Below are 23,283 nucleotides of genomic sequence, written 5' to 3'. Positions count from 1 at the left end.
CTAGATGGTCTTCCAGGGTGCTCAGGGCCAGGCATAGGGAGGCTTGCCCAATAAAGTGTAGGACCGCAGGATGCTGTGAGTATGGAGTGACCTCGTGTTGGGAAGCCAGAATTAAGTATGCCCACTGACATTCAACAATTAGCATTCAACAAATGTCAACTGAACGTCTTCTGGGTGCCCAGGTATCATACTAGGAGCTAGGGATCATTGGTGGGCATGGCAGGCCCATTTATGTCTTCTTTACTACAGAAGCTGAAATCCTGAGTTGTTTCAGGGACACCTCTAAGAGCTATAAATATCTTCATAGGATATGGTTCTGAGTCATAGTCAAATGCACTTGGAGGTAAAGTGTTCTGTAATACATTGGTAGCATTGAGAGGCCTGGACTGGCTGGCTGGTGAAGGTGGAATGCTCCTTTCTAAGTACCCACGTGGGACCCTGGCTTCCTGCTTTTGATTTCAGAGGTGATTGTGAAGAAACATGGTAGCACCATGCTGAAAATTTTGGGTAAAGCTCCTACTAATGTGTTGTCTGTTCTGTTGAGTTCAAATCAGTACTGGCCACGCTCCCTTCTGAACATCCCAACTTCTGGGTTCTGCTGTAAAATGACGACATGAGACACTGCCAGAGAAGTTTCACTGGCATTTTTCTTGAGTCCCCTGGATCTGTCTGTTTGGCCAGAGTTTCCGTGTATTTAAGGATATCACACTTTACCTGATCAACCATGGCTCTTCAGTAGAATATTGAACTGAGATCACTTGGAAAAGATCCTCTGAACTTTTGCCTGGACACATCCAAGCAAATCAGCACTCATTTTTCCCCCCTTAGCTGTGTCAGCAATCAAAACCAATATTGAAGGTCATCCTTATGAATTTATGTGAAGTCCACCAGAGTTTTTAAAAACATGCTGATTATCTTACAGTCCTGTGAAATTTTAATATAATTTTTTCATTTCAACTCAATTTAGTGTTGAGTTTGTAAGCCTAATTTTTAGGTAAGTTCTGCAGACAAGCACATCAAGAGAGGACTTCTGCCACATCTCCCACTTTCCTCTTATGTGTGAGAACACCACCATTTCAAGAGCGATAGGGGCTCTCCATGCCCTGGGTGCATCCCTGTTGGCTTAGTTGTGATTCATATCTTCCTGGAGCAGCTTTGTTGTTGTTGTTAAGACATCTACCACTGCATATCAGAGCCAGTGTTAGGACTGTTATGGCCCTTACTGAGGATGATGTTCTTCTTGGTTGCTGATTCTGTACCCTGGACCTAGAGGCTGAAAAGAGTGTACAGGACCTGTGCCCCTGTTGCTCTCCTGGCTGGCTTCCTGACTGCACCCTCTGAACCCTATCTCACATGCAACCCCAGAAGACAGCAGCTTCGTGCTTGGACTGGCTTCTCTGCCACAACCCTGGCTTCATCTTAACTGACATCTTGTCATGTTGTAACTCAATTGATGAACGGGATCTGAATGCCGCAACTCCAGTGGAGGGGCTTTTATGGTTAGGGCTCTTCTGGAAGACCTGGACCACAGCTGCCAGGAGGTTGAGACACCGTTTTTGTTTGCTTTCATTCTGTAGGAACTGTCTTGGCATTTTCTTTGCCAGCCAGCATTGTTGAAAGCTTTGATCCTACCTGGTCTGAGGATAGGAACCTGGGTTTCAGTACCTGTCTCTCTGTGCTCATTCCACATTCCACGCAGTGTGATACATGCCTAGGCACCAGCAACAGCTTTCTCACCAGAGTCCCTACAGGCTTCTGGAAAGGAACTGGTTTTTATGCTATCTGTTGACACTCTTTCATCTGTAGTTGATGTGTTTGCTATAGAATATTTGGAAGAAAGGGCAAAAGAGGCTTTCTTTTGAATTGGATGAGGGCCTAAGAGTGGAAGAGATGCTACATTGCCAGAATTCTTGAAGATTGAAGACACTTCTGACTAGATGTCTCAGCCTCACCAAATAAGTGATTTCTAATCATTTTTTCCCCTTCATTCTGACCGCAGTATCATAAATACCCACATTTTTCAAAGGACTGATTCTTCTACTTTTGTAACAAATGAATACCTCCTCCCAGGAATCAGTTTTGATGTACAGTTGCTTGTTATTAAAGGTATGGGTCTGTGGCCTGGAGTTTTCCCAGATGGTGATTCTGATGGCTGCACATCCGGAAGTTCCCGTGACACTTGTACTATTTGGGGACAGTATTAAAATAGTATAGGTACAATAGCTTTAGCACCATGATCAAATGTGATTCCCAAAACAGTTAAAAGATGAGCCAGCTGTTGACAATACAGCTTCTTTCATTATCCCCAGGTAGTGAAAGTTTAAGCACTCCATCCAACAAGTGGGAGTGTTGGAAAATGCAGTCATACCCTGCTGCTCCAGCAACAAGCAGCAACTGAATTTTCCTGAGTGCACTGGCAAATTGATCACAGTCATGTTTAAAATTTTCTTCAAGTTCTCGACTATAGTGGATCCAAAGAAAAAGCATTTGTAATGTCACTTCATCAACTGCTCTAGAACTTCCCTCCTTAGATGAACCTCCAGGCTTAGGGTCACCTGCTGACCTCCTTGCACTAGACCTCCTTGCACTGTTGATAGGATTTCTAGCTATTTTTGGTGTGGGAATCGTTTTTTTTTTTAATTTTTTAAAAAATAAATTTATTTATTAATTTTGGCCTCATTGGGTCTTCGTTGCTGGGCACGGGCTTTTTCTCTAGTTGCTGCGAGCAGGGGCTACTCTTCGTTGCGGTGCGCGGGCTTCTCATTGCGGTGGCTTCCCTTGTTGTGGAGCACGGGCTCTAGGCGCGCGGGCTCAGTAGTTGTGGCGCACGGGCTTAGTTGCTCCGCGGCATGTGGGATCTTCCCTGACCAGGGCTCAAACCCGTGGCCCCTGCATCGGCAGGCGGATTCTTAACCACTGCACCACCAGGGAAGCCCCTGGTGTGGGAATCTTGAAGGCTAAAGCAGTATATGACAGCATATTTTCTCACTTGATTCTGATTCTTCATATCAACATTTTTATTTTTTTGGACACCGAAAAATTATGCTGCCGAAAATCCACATTTCATCACATTCGATAAATACTGTTTTCTACTCCAAGAGGAGGATTTTCTCTCTTGTAAAGCTCATGCTTCCTCTCTCTCCCTCATGTCCATGGGTCGCCATTATTGCCAGTTTTGCAGCATCTTTCACCTGTTAGAATCGCTAAAACGGATATACAAAATCAATTTTCTGAGGACTAATAGTTGAACTCCAAAGGTGTTTATGGTTTCATTAAGACACAGTAGCCAAGTGTTCCCAGATGGACATTGGTGGTACCATTTGGTACATCAGCTTTCATGTCAGATTCTGTATTTTGTCTTGAACTTCATCTCTCATCTAGCTACTGAAGCTAAAATAACCATTGTGATTTAGGACTTACATTGTGCTGATAAATTGTTCATAAAGGCATTTATGATTTCTAATCTAATTAGTGACACCTGAGGTGGCTCAGGCCCTATTCCAGGTCCAGGCTCCCACTGGGGGCACTGAGGTAGAGCAGCAGTTTTGGTCCCCCTGCAGCCAGCCGCCCATTCCCTGCTGCTTCACTTGGATGCAGAATTACTCTGTGCAGTGTACCACTGTGAGATGGAGTGGGATTTGTTTGTCCTATTCAGCCTGACCAAGAAGAGCTTCTGGGGCATGGTGACAGAGGTGGCAGGAGCACTGCCAGGCACTGAGTAGCTTCCAAACTAGCATTTAAAAAAACCCCAATCCTGAGTTTGTTGTTGGCATTCTTCTGGATTACCATCTCATTATCTTCCAAATAATCAGGGCCCAGGCCGGGGCCTGCCTCAAGGAGGGCTCGCTCTGCTGCTGTCCAAGTGTCCCTGAAGGGCTGGAGCTCCTCCACAGTGGCCATCTGCAGCTTGCCCATGTTTTCCTTTTTGGGAAACCACATTTGTGCTGCACCCTTCCTCTTGGACACAGCTGTAGACCTGTTTGCAGCATTTGTTCTGCCCATACTGGGAGGGGATAGTTACCCTCCTTAGAGAGGCTGCTCTTGGGGGTTCTGGTTGTTACCTAGGGAAATGGGCTGCTTCAGGGTGGTTCATGCTGCTAACAAAGTCCAATGCTGTTATTTCCCACCAGGTTGCTAATTATGGAATGGGAGGACAGTATGAGCCACACTTTGACTTCTCTAGGGTAAGGCCCAAATCACAGGTGCTTTCAAGGGCTCTGCTGTAGCTGGTTTGAGAAGGCTGGAGCTTTCAGGAGCACTGTGGCCTTCACATCAGGCCCCCCTGCCTCACCAGGGCCCCCTCTTTGTTGCTGGAGAAGCCCAAGTCCAGAGCCAAGTGCAGCCCGGCTGTTTCCCCTGTGAGGTCAGGAGTGGTCCCCCTGGCCCAAGCCTGCCGTTCTTTGCCCTGACTCTAAAGCAGAGGACCTCACTAGGTTTCTGTGAAAGCTGTTCCTACCCCCCTCCCCCATGCCTGGCCAGGGTTTCCTTTGCAGCCTTGGCTCCTGGTCCAGGCCAATATATGGAATACACACTTAGTACCTTCCCTTGACCTTTTTGGCCCCAGTCCTGTGGGTGGCGGGTGAAGTCAGTTGCAAACTCGGGTGAAAGTTGTTGTCTATTGCAGCGACCTTTTGACAGCGGCCTCAAAACGGAGGGAAATAGGTTAGCGACGTTTCTTAACTATGTAAGTATTGGGTACAGGCCCACTGTTTACTCTCACTTAATTTTATAGAAGGATGAGCAAGATGCTTTCAAGCGTTTAGGGACGGGGAATCGTGTGGCCACGTTCTTAAACTACGTGAGTATGACGCGTGCAGCATATGGGCCTTAAGGGGAGCCTGGGTCCAGAGTGCTCTCTTATATTCACTCCTGTCAGAGCTGATAACACCAGCTGTTGCTTGATGGCGGGGCCCTTCTGGCCCTCAGCGCCCTTGGCTGGAATAGAGAGTTGCCCTTTGTTCCCATTTGTGTGCTTCCCCCAACCCCTGTGACTTTTATATCCCTGGCTCCTATTTGATGGCCCAGAGCTAGTCTGGACTTTTGGGATGGGTGTCCTGGAGGGTTCCCTGCTTGGCAGCAGAGTGAGGAGGTAGCCTGGAAGTGCTCTTAGATGAAGCTGCCTTCGTTTCCCCAGAGCTCAGTGGCCTGCCTGCCTGCCACCTGCTGCCTGTACTCCAGCCACAGGCTCTTGGGTTTACCTCTCACACAAGGAAGAGTTTCCTCTCCCCTCTGCTGAGAGAGGCAGGTCTAGAGAGGCATAGAAGCTGTCAAGTAACATAGAGACGGAAGCCTGTGTGCACTTTTCCCTTTGGTGTCTCATTTAAGTTTTTATCGTGTGGTTCTTATGTGCTGGGGACTGCCGTGAACATGCTGGTGAGCAGGACAGCATGTGTGGTCTCTCTTGGGCTTACGGTCCTAATATGAAAGACTTACTTTTAAACATAGGAGAGGTAATTGTTTAGTTACCATAGTGATAAGTGCTTTGAAGAAGTAGTGCAGCGTTGGGGTTCAGAGAAGGCCTACCTTGGGAAGTAACATGTCCCCTAAGACTTGAAGATTGAGTGGAAATTAGTTGGTGGAACATGATTTCTGGTAGAGAAGAGAATGTGTGGAGACCTGGAAGAGGGAAGGAGATTGGGATGTTGGAAAAAGAGAAAAAGGGTTGTGTGTCTCAGAGATAGTGCATTAATCTGGGGTGGCTAGAGGGAGAGGCTGGTGAGACTGCCAGGACCTTCACGTTCTAGAAAAGAGCCTGGATTTGATCCCCACTCTGGTGGGAAGCGATCAGGGGTTTTCATCTTATTCATTTACCATACGTCTGTTGGGTGCCTTTCAGTCTGTCTGGTATGTGTCCTGTGGAAATATTTTAGCTCCACGTTTGATTACATTACAGGCAAAAAACTTGAAGTAAGAGACAGACGAGAAAGTAGTGGTGCTTTGGGCATGAGCTGAGGCACGCTCTGTGGGCATGAGTGCAGCCTTGCTACTGTGGATATTGTGTTCCATTTAGTTTGAGGTTTTACTGTGGGAGAAAGCAGGCCCTCTGGAGACACAGTGCCCTAGCTGGCCCTGGGGAAGGTAGCTGTTCTGGGAAGGTGAGGGTCTGACTAGAGCTGCACGTTACTCAAGCCAGAGAAACAGAATCCATAGTTGGGACCATAGATGGTGTTAGAAGCTGCAGGGAGCTCCTGGTCAGGGCAGCTCACAGGGCACAGTGGCTTAGGCAACGGCCGGCCTGGATGAGGATAAAGGGGGTGGGGGTCAGTCAGGCATTTTCCCAGTACAGACTCAGATTTTTCCCACTTGAGGGCAGACAGGATATGGGTATCCTGCAGGCCTACATCCCTCCATGGCATGGAGACTGTCCTGATGAACCACACAGATTAAGCAGGGTTTAGGGAGGGGCATGGTGTGGGAAGAGCCTTTCTTGGCCAAAAGGCTGGTGGTGGAGTTGCTCATGCTCAGAGGAGGGCGATCTGCATACTTTGTCATGTCCTTGGTGGCTCAGTTGCTCTGAGAGCATTGAGTAGAAGGGCCAAGCTCTATCCTTGTATTCCCAGATGAGTGATGTGGAAGCTGGTGGTGCCACTGTCTTTCCTGATCTGGGGGCTGCACTTTGGCCTAAGAAGGTAAGTTCTGGTTCTTGTGGGTCAAAAGTTGAAGTGCAGGACTCAGACCTCATCCATGTCTCCTAGTCCCATTCTGTGGCCTGCTTGACTATCACTTTGAGGGGCCTTAGCCCCTTCCTGCCTGAACCCTGACCTGTGGTCTCAGCTTCCATCTGGGGAGATGGGATGGAGAGGGAAGTCCCTTCAGGGCCAGGTGGGATTCCAAACATCCACGCTACCGTGAAGGGTAGATGCTTTTTGGGGAGCTTCTCTACACTGGAGTCCCAAAGCCCTGTGCCCCTGGACATGGGAAGGTGAGGGTGTTTCTGCTTAGGGAGGGCTCTTTGGTACTCGGGGTCAGATCCTTGAGTCCAGTATCTAAGGGTGTTGTATGACAGGCCTTCTCTTTCCAGGGCACGGCTGTATTCTGGTACAACCTCCTGCGGAGTGGGGAAGGTGACTACCGAACGAGACATGCTGCCTGCCCCGTGCTTGTGGGCTGCAAGTGGGGTGAGTGGCTTAAGGTGTGGTGTTGGCCTCTGGGCTCTAGTGGTCAGCCTGAGACTCTGAGCTGGGAGACAATTGCTGCTAGATTTTCACAAAGCCAAGACTGTCTCCCTTTTTGAGATTTTGTTTTTCGTTTTAGTTTCTTCTTGCTAACTGGTAGTCCCACCCAGCCATGTTGCTGTCCACTCAGCTGGTTATGTGCCAAGACAGCTGGTTGGGAACACTCTCAGAGATGCCTAGAGAGCTAAGGAAGCCCCAAGGAAGAATAGCTACATAAGCATCGTAGGTCCAGGATGGCTCCCCAGAAAAGTGGACTCTGGCAAGGGTTCTGAGGTTGCAGTGGGGGAGAACTGGAAACAGAGAGGAGAGGGTGTCCCAGGCAAGCAAAACCCACGTGGAACAAGGCACAGGCTAAAACCAGCATCATAGGTGTGGGGGCTGCCTGCCTTTGTCTTCTGCACAAGGGGAGGCCTGTGGCACAGGGGCCAAGAGATGAGACTCAAGGCTGGGACCAAACTGTGGAGGCTAAAAGTTGAGCTTTGTTCTGGAAGCAGCTGTGGTGAGTCATGGAGAGGCTTGAAGCAGGATGTGACAGGAAATGATCACAAAGAGATGATTTTATAGCCCTCTTGGAGAGTTATGGGGATAGAGAGTGATAGGTTCAGAGAAAATTAAGCAAATGAAAAAGTAAATGAGAAAAGAAAAAAGTTGTACAAGAAAGCAAATATAAGTACAGTTGACCCTTGAACAAAGCAGAGGAGGAGCTTCAAGATGGTGGAAGAGTAAGATGTGGAGATTACCTTCCTCCCCACAAATACATCAGAAATACATCTACATGTGGAACAACCCCTACAGAACACCTACTGAATGCTGGCAGAAGAACTCAGACCTCCCAAAACACAAGAAACTCCCCATGTACCTGGGTAGGGCAAAAGAAAAAAGAAAAAACAGAGACAAAAGAAGAGGGACGGGACCTGCACCAGTGGGAGGGAGCTGGGAAGGTAGGAAAGGTTTCCACACAGTAGTAAGGCCCTTCGTGGGTGGTGGAGGGGGGAAGCTTCGGAGCCATGGAGGAGAGCGCAGCAACAGGGGTGCGGAGGGCAAAGCAGAGAGATTCCCGCACGGAGGATCGATGCCGGCCAGCACTCACCAGCCCAAGAGACATGTCTGCTTACCTGCCGGGGGGTGGGGGTTGGGAGCTGAGGCTCGGGCTTCGGGGGTCAGACCCCAGGGAGTGGACTGGGGTTGGCTGCGTGAACACAGCCTGAAGGGGGTTAGTGCACCACAGCTAGCCGGGAGGGAATCCGGGAAAAGGTCTGGAGCTGCTGAAGAGGCAAGAGACTTTTTCTTGCCTCTTTCTTTAGAGGTGGGCGAGGAGAGGGGATTAAGAGCGCTGCTTAAAGGAGCTCCAGAGACAGGTGCGAGCTGCGGCTATCAGTGCGGACCCCAGAGACGGGCATGGGACGCTAAGGCTGCTACCGCAGCCACCAAGAAGCCTGTGTGCAAGCACAGGTCACTATCCACACTCCCCTCCCGGGAGCCTGTGCAGCCCGCCACTGCCAGGGTCCCGTGCTCCAGGGACATCTTCCCCGGGAGAACACACAGCATGCCTCATGCTTGTGCAACGTCACGCTGGCTTCTGCCTCCACAGGCTCGCCTCGCATTCCGTACCCTTCCCTCCCCCTGGCCTGGGTGAGCCAGAGCCCCCTAATCAGCTGCTATGTTAACCCCATCCTGTCTGAATGGGGAACAGATGCCCTCAGGCGACCTACACACAAAGGCAGCGCCCGATCCAAAGCTGAACCCCAGGAGCTGTGCGAACAATGAAGAGAAAGGGAAATCTCTCCCAGCAGCCTCAGGAGCAGTGGATTAAATCTGCACAATCAACTTGATGTACCCTACATCTGTGGAATACCTGAATAGACAATGAATCATCCCAAATTGAGGCGGTGGACTTTGGGAGCAACGATATATATATATTTTTCCTTTTTCTCTTTTTGTGAGTGTGTATGTGTATGCTTCTGTGTGTGATTTTGTCTGTATAGCTTTGCTTTTACCATTTGTCCTAGGATTCTGTCTGTTGGTTTTTGGTTTTTTTTTTAGTATAGTTTTTAGTGCTTGTTATCATTGGTGGATTTGTTTTTTGGTTTGGTTGCTCTCTTCTTTCTTTTTTATTACTTTTTAAATTTTTAAAAATTTTAATAATTATTTTTTATTTTAATAACTTTATTCTGTTTTATTATTATTATTATTTTCTTTCTTTCTTTTTTTTTCCCCTTTATTCTGAGCCGTGTGGATGACAGTGTCTTCGTGCTCTGGCTGGGCATCAGGCCTGTGCCTCTGAGGTGGGAGAACTGAGTTCAGGACATTGGTCCACCAGTGACCTCCCAGCTCCACGTAATATCAAACGGTGAAAATCTCCCAGAAATCTCCATCTCAACACCAAGACCCAGCTCCACTAAACGACCAGCAGGCTCCAGTGCTGGAAACCCTATGCCAAACAACCAGCAAGACAGGAACACAACGCTACCCATTAGCAGAGATGCTGCCTAAAATCATAATAAAGTCACAGACACCGCAAAACACACCACCAGGTGTGGACCTGCCCACCAGAAAGACAAGATCCAGCCTCATCCACCAGAACATAGGCACTAATCCTCTCCACCAGGAAGCCTACACAACCCACTGAACCAACCTTAGCCGCTGGGGGCAGACACCAAAAACAACAGGAACTACGAACCTACAGCCTGCGAAAAGGAGACCCCAAACACAGTAAGTTAAGCAAAATGAGAAGACAGAGAAACACACAGCAGATGAAGGAGCAAGGTAAAAACCCACCAGACCAAACAAATGAAGAGGAAATAGGCAGTCTACCTGAAAAAGAATTCAGACTAATGATAGTAAAGATGACCCAAAATCTTGGAAATAGAATGTAGAAGTACAAGAAACGTTTAACAAGGACCTAGAAGAACTAAAGAGCAAACAAACGATGAACAACACAAGAAATGAAATTAAAAACTCTCTAGGACGAATCAATAGTAGAATAACTGAGGCAGAAGAACGGATAAGTGACCTGGAAGATAAAATAGTGGAAATAACTACTGCAGAGCAGAATAAAAAATAAGAATGAAAAGAATTGAGGACAGTCTCAGAGACCTCTGAGACAACATTAAATGCACCAACATTCGAATTATAGGGGTCCCAGAAGAAGAAGAGAAAAAGAAAGGGACTGAGAAAATATTTGAAGAGATTATAGTTGAAAACTTCCCTAATATGGGAAAGGAAATAGTTAATCAAGTCCAGGAAGCAGAGAGAGTCCCATATAGGATAAATCCAAGAAGAAACACGCCAAGACACATATTAATCAAACTATCAAAAATTAAATACAAAGAAAAAATATTAAAAGCAGCAAGGGAAAAACAACAAATAACATACAAGGGAATCCCCATAAGGTTAACAGCTGATATTTCAGCAGAAACTCTGCAAGCCAGAAGGGAGTGGCAGGACATATTTAAAGTGATGAAAGGGAAAAACCTACGACCAAGATTACCCAGGAAAGATCTCATCAGATTTGATGGAGAAATTAAAACCTTTACAGACAAGCAAAAGCTAAGAGAATTCAGCACCACCAAACCAGCTTTACAACAAATGCTAAAGGAACTTCTCTAGGTGGGAAACACAAGAGAAGGAAAAGACCTACAATAACAAACCCAAAACAATTAAGAAAATAGTAATAGGAACATACATATCGATAATTACCTTAAATGTAAATGGATTAAATGCCCCAACCAAAAGACATAGACTGGCTGAATGGATACAAAAACAAGACCCATATATATGCTGTCTACAGGAGACCCACTTCAGACCTAGGGACACATACAGACTGTATGCAGAAAACTATAAGACACTGATGAAAGAATTAAAGGTGATACAAATAGATGGAGATATATACCATGTGCTTGGAATGGAAGAATCAACATTGTGAAAATGACTATACTACCAAAAGCAATCTAAGTATTCAATGCAATCCCTATCAAACTACCACTGGCATTTTTCACAGAACTAGAACAAAAAATTTCACAACTTGTATGGAAACACGAAAGACCCCAAATAGCCAAAGCAATCTTGAGAAAGAAAAACGGAGCTGGAGGAATCAGGCTCCCTGACTTCAGACTATATTACAAAGCTACAGTAATCAAGACAGTATGGTACTGGCACAAAAACAGAAATATAGATCAATGGAGCAGGATAGAAAGCCCAGAAATAAACCTACGCACATATGGTCACCTTATTTTTGATAAAGGAGGCAAGAATATACAACGGAGAAAAGACAGCCTCTTCAATAAGTGGTGCTGGGAAAACTGGACAGCTACATGTAAATGAATGAAATCAGAACACTTCCTAACACCATACACAAAAATAAACTCAAAATGGATTAAAGACCTAAATGTAAGGCCAGATACCATCAAACTCTTAGAGGAAAACATAGGAAGAACACTCCTTTACATAAATCACAGCAAGATCCTTTTCGACCCAGCTCCTAGAGAAATGGAAATAAAAACAAAAATAAATGAGACCTAGTGAAACTTAAAAGCTTTTGCACAGCAAAGGAAACCATAAACAAGATGAAAACACAACCCTCAGCATGGGAGAAAATATTTGAAAATGAAGCAACTGACAAAGGATTAATCTCCAAAATTTACAAGCAGCTCAATATCAAAAAAAACGAACAACCCAATCCATAAATGGGCAGAAGACCTAAACAGACATTTCTCCAAAGAAGATATACAGATTGCCAACAAACACATGAAAGAATGCTCAACATCATTAATCATTAGAGAAATGGAAATCAAAACTACAATGAGATATCATGTCATACCAGTCAGAATGGCCATCATCAAAAAATCTACAAACAATAAATGCTGGAGAGGGTGTGGAGAAAAGGGAACCCTCTTGCACTGTTGGTGGGAATGTAAATTGATACAGCCACTATGGAGAACAGTGTGGAGGTTCCTTAAAAAAGTAAAAATAGAACTACCATACGACCCAGCAATCCCACTACTGGGCATATACCCTGAGAAAACCATAATTCAAAAAGAGTCATGTATCACAATGTTCATTGCAGCTCTACTTACAATAGCCAGGACATGGAAGCAACCTAAGTGTCCATCGACAGATGAATGGATAAAGAGGATGTGGCACATATATACAATGGAATATTAGCCATAAAAAGAAATGAAATTGAGTTATTTGTAGTGAGGTGGATGGACCCAGAGTCTGTCATACAGAGTGAAGTAAATCAGAAAGAGAAAAACAAATAATGTATGCTAACATATATATGGAATCTTAAAAAAAAAAAAAAGAAAGTGGTCATGAGGAACCTAGGGGCAGGATGGCAATAAAGATGCAGACCTACTGGAGAATGGACTTGAGACCACGGGGAGGGGGAATGGTAAGCTGGGACAAAGTGAGAGAGTGGCATGGACATATATACACTACCAAATGTAAAACCAATAGCTGGTGGGAAGCAGCCACATAGCACAGGGAGATCAGCTCGGTGCTTTGTGACCACCTAGGGGGTGGGATAGGGAGGGTGGGAGGGAGGGAGATGCAAAAGGGAAGAGATATGGGGATATGCGTATATGTATAGCTGATTCACTTTGTTATAAAGCAGAAACTAACACACCATTGTAAAGCAGTTATACTCCAATAAAGATGTTTAAAAAAAAACCAAAAAAAAACAAAGCAGGGGTTAGGAGTGGTGACCCTCTGCACAGCTGAAAATCTGTGTCTAATTTATAGTTGGCCCTCCATATGCACGGTTTCTCCATGTTCAAGGTTCTGCATTTGCAAGTTCAGCCAAGTGTGGATCATGTAGTACTGTAGTATTTACTACTGAAAAAAATCCGCATATAAGTGGACTCACTCAGTTCAAACGTGTTGTTCAAGGGTGAGCTGTATCATCTATTTGGTAGCTCAAGTGTGAGTAATATTTACATGACATAATAATGTAAGTACTGAATATTAAGTTAACTAGAACTTGTGATTTAACTATATTGGGGGATGGGAGGGGGATCTATGTATTTTAAGAGTGGTGTAAAAAATTCCATATCTCCATCTTCCATGGTAGACTATCAACATATAAGATCTAAAGTTGGAAGTCAAGAAATAACATTATGTTTTAGAAAAATGAGGATAAATATCAGAAGAAACAAAAGAGTTGAATGTTAGAGGAAGTGGGGATTGGTGTTGGGAAGGGGTAGGTAGGAGATTGCTATTTATCATTATAAGCCTTGTAGAACAATTTGATTTTTTCAACTAAGTACGTGTATTACTTACAAAAATTAGTTATTATAAATTGTATTTAAAAAGCACTATGACTTGATCAGTACATTAAAAGCAATTTGTTTTTTCATTCATTATGAAAGAGTCTATTGTGAGAAGTGAAATTGTAGTTTGTGAGCATTTAAGACACAACTTTAGGTGATAGTGCTAGCATCAGCTCTGCTTCTCTGCTACCCACAGAACACAAGATTGATCTGCTGGCCCAGAGCTCCTGAGGTTGACATCCAGGCTCTCCACAATCCTGACAGGCTTCCTCGTCTCTTACCTCTGAGTTCCCACCCACCACATCCCAGTAATATCAAGCTTGTTGGGGTCCTTGACACATACCAGCGTGAATCATGCCTTGATGTCTTTCTCATCCTGTTCCCACTTCCTAGACCCCCTTGGTATAGGAACCACCTGTTCTGTCCATCTTCTTCACTGGATAACTCCTATTCAGCTCTATGTCCCAGCCCTGGAGTTTCCTCTTCCCCCACATGGTTAGATGCCCTTTGGCTCTGTTTCCATGGCAACCTACACACATATATCTTGTGTCACTGACAGAGTTTTGTACAATTCTCTCTTCCTCACCAGCTCATAAGCAACTTGATACCCGAAACCAAGTCTTACTTATGTCTGATTCCCAGGCCCAGTGTAGGAGTCATCAAGAAGGAATCATTAATTTTGGCTGCTGAACCAACAGGATTGTAACATACTTTCTATCTGTTCACAGTCTCCAATAAGTGGTTCCATGAACGAGGACAGGAGTTCTTGAGGCCATGTGGATCAACAGAAGTTGACTGACATCCTTTTCTGCCCTTCACCTCCCTGGCCCCACAGCCCATGTTGTCTTCAAGTTCAACGTGACAGACCCCCTCTACTTTCCAGCCCTTGTCAGGCGGGTCTTTGGTGGCGTGAATGTTTGTCTGGAGCAGAGAAGGTCCTGGGGAAGGTCCTGGGTGACTTGGGTGACCTGGGTCCCAGCCTCACCAGTCAGCTATCTCTGGCCGCAAGGGTAGGGTTGGAGCAGAGTCAGGTGGTCTAGCACCTAGCAAGGTGCTTTTGTACCTCAGATGCTTTAGGTGTGAGATGTTTCAGTGAACCAAAGTTCTGATACCTTGTTTACATGCTTGTTTTTATGGAATTTCTATTAATGTGGCTTTAACCAAAAAATAAAATGTCCCTGCCAGAAGCCTTAAAGAGCCTTATTTGGAGTATTTTTTTAAGACGGGGAGCTTTTACCAAGTTCACCATTTCCTATGCATCTTCTCTGTACAGGCAGAATCTAGGTAATGAATACTTGAGTGGCAAACCCTGATGTTAGGTTCTAGACCAGGTTTCAACACTTATTTTTTCTCTAAGCTTCAGTGTCCTTTCTGCAAAGTAAGGGAGACAGTCCCTCCTTGCATCTCAGAGAACATAGAGATCATATATGTCCATGATTGTGATGCTGTTATAATTTGAAATTTCTAACTTTAAAATTTTGAGATATACACACAGAATTGTTTGTGATACATAGATGTACAGTTTAAAGAATATGAAGGTGAGCACGAGCACCCATGTCACCATCACCTGGGTTAGAGAAGAGATTATTTTCAAATTTACACCTCAGGACCTCCTGTGAGTCCCTCCATGATCACATTTCTGACCTTCCCCCAGTACCTCGGTGGTAACCATTGTCTAGTGATTTGTGGTAGTCACGCCTTTGCTTTTCTTTGTAGTTTTACTATATGTGTCTATATCCCTAAATAAATAGTAATAAAAAATAATAAATAAAAATTTTATTTTAGATAAAATTTATTTAAAAATAAAAGTTTTATTACTAAATAAATAGTAATAAAAAATAAACAAAAATTTTGTTTTCCCTTATTTTGAACTTTTTGTAATGGAATCAGAGTATATTTTGGGGGGTGTTTGGCTTCATTTATTTGACAGTTGTTTCTAGGATTCATTCATGTTACTGTGCAGCTGTAGTTTATGTTAACTCGTGTAGTTCAGTTCTGTTAGTGTATTTGGTAGGACAGCACCATATTATAGCTGATATATTGTTGATAGACATTTGAGTTGGTTTCAGTCTTTTATATTATGAATAAGGCTGCCATTGCATTTTTATACGTGATTTCTGGTGCAAATAAACACATTTCTGGAGAATATATTTCTAGAAGTGGAAATGCTGAGTCTGAGTAAGTGTGTCTTCAACTTTACCATATAATGTATTCCAGAGTGGTTATGCACATTGTCACCAGGAGTAAATAAGGGTTCTTGTTATCCTAGCCTTCTCCAATATCTGGTATTATCATACTTTTGCATTTTAGCTAGCTTGTTATGTGTATAGTGTTATCTATTTTAACATGATTATTAATGACATTGAACACCTTTTTGTATGTTCATTAGTCTTTAGGTTTCATCTTTGTTAAAGTCTTACTAATTCACAGGAATTTTTAATATATTAGGGACACAAGCTCTTTGTTGGTTACATGTTTTGCAAATATCTTTTTTCTAGTTTGTCTTTTCACTCCTAGTTCTGTCTTTTGATGAACAAAAGTTCTTAATTTCTATGTCAAATTTATCAAGCTTTTCCTTTTTGATTTATGGTTTTTATGTCTTGTTTAAGAAATTCTTCTGTATGCCAAGATTATGAAGATATTTCTTATATTCTTTTCTAAAATCATTATAGTCATGTCTTTTACATTTGTATCTTTAATACACCTAGGTTTTATTTTTTATGTGAGGTGCAAGGGTCTACTTAAAAAGATTCTTTTTACATATTTTATTAGGATAGGCTAGGCTAATGCTAGAGTAATAAAATAATCCCTAAATATCAGTGGCTTAATGTATAAAACTGTCTCTCAAGCAAAAAATCACTGGCTCTAGGGCAACTGTTACCCATCTACTGCCATGCAGTCTCCCTCTAGAGCCTTCCACCATCAGAACCTAACAGGAAGCCAGCTAGTAAGGGAATCTGAGAAATATAGAGTTGCAACTCCAGTATAACAGCAGAGTATAGAAAGATGAGTTTAGAGCTGAGAAACAACAAAAATTACTGGCAAGCTAGGTGGGTTTGTTTGTCTGTTTTTGGTCCTGTTTGAGATTCTTTGGGCTTCTTGAATCTATGCAGTAGTATCTTTAATCAGTTTGGGATAATTATTCGATCCTTTTCTCTTTCAATATTTTCTGCATTCCTTCTGGAACTCTGGTTAAATGTAAATTAGAGTATATTGGACTATTCTTTTTTTTTTAATTAACTTATTTATATATATATATATTTTTATTTTTTGCTGCGTTGGGTCTTCGTTTCTGTGCGAGGGCGTTCTCTAGTTGCGGCAAGCGGGGGCCACTCTTCATCGCGGTGCGCGGGCCTCTCACTATCGCGGCCTCTCTTGTTGCGGAGCACAGGCTCCAGACGCACAGGCTCAGTATTTGTGGCTCACGGGCTTAGTCGCTCCGCGGCATGTGGGATCTTCCCAGACCAGGGCTTGAACCCGTGTCCCCTGCATTGGCAGGCAGATTCCCAACCACTGTGCCACCAGGGAAGCCCCTTTTGGACTATTCTTATCTCTTAAGCTGTCTTTCATATTTTTAATATCTATGTATGTTTTTGGGTAATTTTTATAACTGCCTTCTTATATACTAATTCATTTCTATTAAATGTATCTAGGAGGTTTTTTTTTCTTTTTTAACCACTTTAAAGATGTAATTCCATTCTTTTCTGTCCTTATACTATTTCTGTTGAAAATTCAGGGATCTTGTCATTTTGTTGCTCTTTTGAAAGTAATTTCCCCCACACCCCCTCCCTACTATCTGATTTTTAAGATTTTTCTTTGTTTTGGTTTTCACTAGTTTTACTATGATGTACCTAGTGTGAGTTTCTCTTTTTATTTTCTGGCCTGGCATTTACAGAGCTTCTGGAATTTGTGGGTTGATGTCTTTGATCAGTTTTGAAAGTTTCTCAAACATTATTCAAATATTGTTTCTGTCTCATTTTCTGTCTCTCCTCTCTTGCTGGGGTCCCAGTAATCTGGATTTTCATTGTGTTTCATTATGTCTCCTTTTCTACATCTTCCATTCTTTTTCCCCCTTGTGCTTCAGACTATTTTCTATTAATTTGTCTTCTAATTCATTCATCTATTTTTCAGTTCTAGAATGTCTTTTCAATTTTTTTAATAGATTCTAATTCTCTGGGGAATTTACCTTTTGTTTTCTCCATGTTTTTCTTTAACTAATGAATCAGTTATTTTAAAATTCTTGTCTGATAACTCCATGATTTAGATTTTCTATGTATCTCTTTCTATTGTCTTTTTTCCCCTGTGGTTTCTGGTCATTTGGTCCATTCTGTTGGTATGCCTGATAATTTTTGATTGAATGCTGGACACTGTGTATGACAAATTATAGAGGCTCTGGATGGTGATAACCTCCTACACCACTCTCCTACTAGTCAGAGTGAGGATTGATCACCTTAATCCAGTCAGGGCCTGGGCTGTCTTAATTAAGGCTGGGTTGCAGTTTTCTTCAGACACTACCTCTGGTTTACCCTTGTTATCCCCTGTCAGGGAGGGGAAAATTTCCCCCTCTGCTCCTCTTGAGTTCTTGTGGCTAGTATAATAATAAAATTGATACAAGACAGATTAACAGGAGAAAAAAACATTTTAAATCATGCATACAGAGGTCTCAAAGAAATGGGATCTAAGAAGTGGCCAAAGCAGGCAGCTTTTATACCTTTTAGACAAACAATAAAGTTGTGAAGCACTGGCAGGACAAAGAAACTTAAGTTTTGGGTGCTCAATTAATAAAAAATCTAAACAGAATTTGGACTTAGGGTGGTAAATTAAATAAGTAACAAGATTTATGCAGGCTCCTCAGTCTGAATTCCCTAACTCTGGTGATAAGGGTGTCCTTCTACCTTAAGATGCAAGGAGGGCACCTTTTACATGAGAGATTTCCTGCTTTCAGGGAGACAGAAAGGAGGGTCAGAGTGTCCCCCTTGTGATGTCTATTTCTTAAGTAACTTTGATTCAAAATAATCAATATGCCATTGAGGTGCGTTTTGGGGTGGCCTACCCTGGGCCCCAATACCCCCTTACAGGATGTAGTCCACCAGGGATTTTTTAGTTGACAGCCTAGAGTGTTCCCTGGATCTGTCTCACTGGCAGTTCTACACTTGTAATCCTTGTATCCTCAGTATCTAGACACTGTGCCCCAAATACATTTTTTCCCCAGATGTTTTCTGCTTAGCTTCTTAATCTTCCATTGTGCATGGCTTCAGATTTCAGAAAATGTCCTAATGGGTAAACAGTCTGAATGGTTTACTAAGTTCCACACCCCTCCCTCCTATTCAATATGCTAAAACAATTAGTCTTATTTTTGTCTTTCAGTGCCCTTTGAGACCACCAATACCTCTGCTGGTTTCTCTGTCTCTTAGCAGTTGCCCGTTGCTTGGGTCCTTTATCTGGATCCTCAGTCTCTTATGCTATGCCTAGAATCAGTAAATGATCAAAGGATAAAAGAGGCCAGACTTTTGTCTCACCCACCTGAGATTCATCCTTCCCCAGGATCTTGATGCTCAAGCCCTTTTTGCTTAAGCAGTCTGTTGATGTCTTCAGATTTTTAAGAGATTTATCCAGCTTTCATGGTTGTTTTTGACATGAAAGTTGATCTACCATAAGCTATTCCATCTTAGCTAAGAGTAGAATTCTCTTTTTGAGTTTTTGAAATTAATTTTCATGTGAAATGAAATAATACAGATACCATTTGCCTTTGATATCTTCCTTTGTTATCTGGTATAATAAGATGTTCCACATTCATCTTAAACATTTCCTGCATTAAGCATGGAATCAGCCATTAAGGAATCTGTTATGTGTTGTTGCCTTCCTGTCAATCCCTGTGTGGTCCTGGAAACAAACAGAAGATAACCTTAGAGATATGGCATTGTTTTCAGTAATCTTTATTAACCTTCTTAGCTAAGTATTAACATGTTCACTATGGCACCAAAGAGTTGGAACATTTCAGTGTGCGTGCGTTTGGTAGTGCGCTAGGAATGTTGCAGTCTGTTATTTCAAACTCACAACTCTTTAGAACAGATACAGAAGAAGCTGAAGGTCAGAAAGGTTAGATAATGTATCTGAGGTCACATGAGGTCTCATTGCTGGTTAGTGAAAGGCTTGGAAATCAGACCCTCATCTGGCAGCTTCCCAAAGCCTTTGACCTAAAAAAAGTAATTTATATTTTTATTCATTCAACAGTTATTAAAGATTTGACGTGGTAGCAAAGATAAATACTCCCTTTACCTTTAAATAATTTTGGGTAATGGAAGAGATTCATAAATAGATGTGTAAAGTTTGAGAGGTTTGATAACAGAGAACCTAGTGCTTGAGTAGCACAGGAGAGTGAGGTCTCATTTAACGAGGGAGTTGGCACCACAATAGATCTGGGTCTTCAAGCACAAATAGAAATTTTTTTCCTCTGTTATGCCAGTTTAAAATACATGCACATGGCTTAAAAAATAAGGAACAGAAGAGCTTACCATGAATAATGCTTTCCCACCCTACTCTGTCCCCCTCTAGTCCCCCTTGTTAGAGGAACTTTTTCAATTGTCTTTGATTGTTCTGACTATAAAGCATATATTTACAAAGTGCTGTCTCTTGATTTTTCCACTTCAGAAATTTGAGAGATGATCATCTAGCTTTATTCACTATCCTACATTACATCTTCCTCCTCCCTTTGTCACTTTTTGATAGTTATAGTCCTTTCTTCTTTGCCTGGTAACACAAACATCTTTTTTGTTCTGTAAGCCTAAGGTAACATCTCTGACATTTTAGTATGTGAGCTGAAGATCTAGTGTTTGACCAAACAACTGGTCACCATAGTCTAGCCAAGTTAACATATAAAATTAGCTTTCACATGCCTTTTTACCTTCCAACTTCTGTCAGTTAGTTATACTTTGGACACTTTTTATATCCAGGGTAAGTTGAGTTTAAAAGTTGGAAAACCAAAAACTATGTATGTATCTTAAATTAATTGAACTTATAGTTAGTATAATGTTGATGTAGCTATCATAAAAAGGAATCTGTGCCTTATTTGTCTAATAAAGTTCAAAACAAATTTACAATGTGTATTAGTTTGCTAGGGCTGTCAAAACAAAATATCACAGACTGGGTGGTTTAAAACAAATTTATTTTCTCACAGTTCTGGAGGCTAGAAGTCCAAGATGAAGGTGTCAGGAAGTTTGGTTTCTTCTGAGGCCTTTCTCCTTGGCTTGCAGATAGTCACTTTCTCACTGTGTCTTCACATGGTCACCCCTCAATGTGTTGTGTCCAAATCTCCTCTTATAAGGACACCAGTTATATTGGATTAGGGCCCACCCATATGACCTCATTTTACCTTAATTACCTCTTTAAGGCCCTAATTCCATATACAGTTGCATTTCAAGGTACTAGGTGTCAGGACTTCAACATATGAATTTCAGGGAGGTACATAATGCTGCTAGGAAATTATATTAGATCTGAAACATTATTGGGAATAAAAGAGGCCAAATACTTTCCCTTACTTTTTGTATATCAGATGTAGCCCATCATGAACAAGTGTGTCAGATTTTTAAGTATGTTTGCATTAAGAATATCATAACAGGGACTTCCCTGGTGGTCCAGTGGTTAGGAATCTGACTTCCAATGCAGGGGATGCAGGTTCGATCCCTGGTCGGGGAACTAAGATCTCACATGCCCCAGGGCAACCAAGCCCGCACACTCTAGAGCCCACGCACCACAACTAGAGAGCCTGTGCGCTGCAACTACTGAGCCCACACGTCTTCTGGAGCCCGTGTGCCACAACTAGCAAGAAGCCCGTGTACCGCAACGAAAGATGCCGCATGCCGCAACGATGATCCTGCGTGCCACAATTAAGACCCGATGCAGCCAAATAAATAAATAAATATTAAAAAGAAAGACTAAAAAAAAAGAAAGACTATAATAGAAGAAATTTTGATTTTATTGAAGAGATTAAGGGATATGAGCTATCTTATGAAATGAAACTTTTAATAAAATACCTTTGAGGCCAGAGTTATGTTAATGGAACAAATATTGCAGGTGTGTATATAGGGTATATAAGCCATTATTTCCCCAAAAAATGATTATGCCAAGTTTGTGCCTTGCTCCACAGCTCATAATTTAATGTGCAAAAAGACTGCTTTCAGTGACTTCAAATATAACCTTTTTAGTACTGTAAAGATATAGATATATTGATAGATATAGATAGATATATATATAAAATTCATTGAGCAGTTAGAATATTATGACTGTTCTAAAAACTACATTAAAACACAAATACTAATCCTGAGGGGCATCAAGATCAAATGCAAGCAAGGCACTTCATACAAATTAAAGATGTTTGTCAAATGTTAAAAGATAATGACATCAAATGACAAAACACAACATGCTGAAACATAAAGCATCATTGTGCAAATAGATTACACATTTTTATGCAACTTATATGTTTGGGATGATATTTTGAACTAAGAAAAAGTTTTTAAAAAATCACGACTATATACAAAGCTGCATGCTTAATAGAAGTCCTATCCCTTTACTTATAACAAATGAGAGCAAGTAACTGAAAGTATGTTTGATTAACGTTAAACTTTAGCAAGAGGTATGAATATACTTCCTGAATTTGAAAACGAAAAGAAACTGGGAATGTCCAAATTATTGGATGAGTCTATCAATTATAAAAAAAAGTGTTTATCAAATAGAAATTAAAGAGATTATAGATATCCTAGATGTGGACTTACCAAGTGAAGTGTCTTCAGATATTCTGAATTTTTTTTTTAATTAATTTATTTATTTTTGGCTGTGTTGGGTCTTCGTTTCTGTGCGAGGGCTTTCTCCAGTTGCGGCAAGCGGGGGCCACTCTTCATCGCGGTGCGCGGGCCTCTCACTGTCGTGGCCTCTCTTGTTGCGGAGCACAGGCTCCAGACACGCAGGCTCAGTAGTTGTGGCTCACGGGCGTAGTCGCTCCGCGGCATGTGGGATCTTCCCAGACCAGGGCTCAAACCCGTGCCCCCTGCATTGGCAGGCGGATTCTCAACCACTGCACCACCAGGGAAGCCCGATATTCTGAATTTTTACCTGGAGAAAAGTTATTTTCTATGAATACATCTGATTTACAAAAAGCAGCCTGTTAAATAGTCTGATCATTTAAATACTATGGACATTTCACCTGAAGTAGTTTTAAGCAGCATACAATAGCAATGATTTGTAATATCAAATCAGCATCGTGTTTGGATCCTCTAAAACTGATTCACAAATTTTTCTTAGCGCAATCTTATACAAACTTGGAAGTGGTCTAGGTAATTTTATTCTAAATACCAGTCACAGTGGCATCCTATAAAAGAAGTTTCAGTAAACTGAAGCTAATTTAAGATGACTTAAGATTGCACTTGGTCAAGAGAGGTAAATTTTGAAATTTTTACTGACGAGTTTTCCTCCACTAAAACCAGGAAAATAGAACATAGTAATTTTTATTTTTGGTATAAATAAAATACTTAAAAATAATGTGAATTTTAATATACCAATCTTTTCAATTTTGCAATATTTTCAACTAATTTACTACGTTGGGAACACTAACAATTAAACTACACAAAAACACGTATATGAGGGGCACGCGATTTCTTCTGTCGCAGGCTCTAATATGGCTTGGCATAGCACCGTGCTTAAGTTTCCAAACTTAGCATCTGAACTCCAACATTAGGGTTGCCAGATTTAACAAACAAAAATACAGGGCACCCCCTTAAACTTTAATTTCAGATAAACAACGAATAATTTTGCATGAGAGGTATTAAAAAATTATTCCTTGCGTA

The 23,283-nt window shown here is 42.2% G+C and overlaps 1 protein-coding gene across 10 annotated transcripts in view; it reads left to right on the top strand.

Annotated features, from left to right (window-relative positions):
* P4HA2 (prolyl 4-hydroxylase subunit alpha 2) overlaps positions 1-14,639 on the top strand; it is a 38,543-nt gene extending 23,904 nt beyond the window's left edge. For 5 of the 10 annotated variants that reach the window (XM_057539698.1, XM_057539700.1, XM_057539699.1 and 2 more), the window contains exons 12-17: positions 4,131-4,184; positions 4,295-4,363; positions 4,733-4,798; positions 6,561-6,629; positions 7,022-7,118; positions 14,173-14,639. In XM_057539698.1, the coding sequence (XP_057395681.1) occupies positions 4,131-4,184; positions 4,295-4,363; positions 4,733-4,798; positions 6,561-6,629; positions 7,022-7,118; positions 14,173-14,243 (426 nt within the window). In that variant the 3' untranslated portion in view covers positions 14,244-14,639. Of the gene's footprint in view, positions 1-4,130; positions 4,185-4,294; positions 4,364-4,624; positions 4,685-4,732; positions 4,799-6,560; positions 6,630-7,021; positions 7,119-14,172 lie in introns of all 10 variants that reach the window. The other 5 variants (XM_057539702.1, XM_057539706.1, XM_057539703.1 and 2 more) reach the window with 5 other exon arrangements.
* Positions 14,640-23,283: the final 8,644 nt, after the last annotated feature.

The sequence above is a fragment of the Balaenoptera acutorostrata genome, chromosome 2 (genome assembly GCF_949987535.1).
Source record: "Balaenoptera acutorostrata chromosome 2, mBalAcu1.1, whole genome shotgun sequence".
Lineage (NCBI taxonomy): Eukaryota > Metazoa > Chordata > Mammalia > Artiodactyla > Balaenopteridae > Balaenoptera > Balaenoptera acutorostrata.
This window is presented reverse-complemented; position numbering and strand designations above follow the sequence as displayed.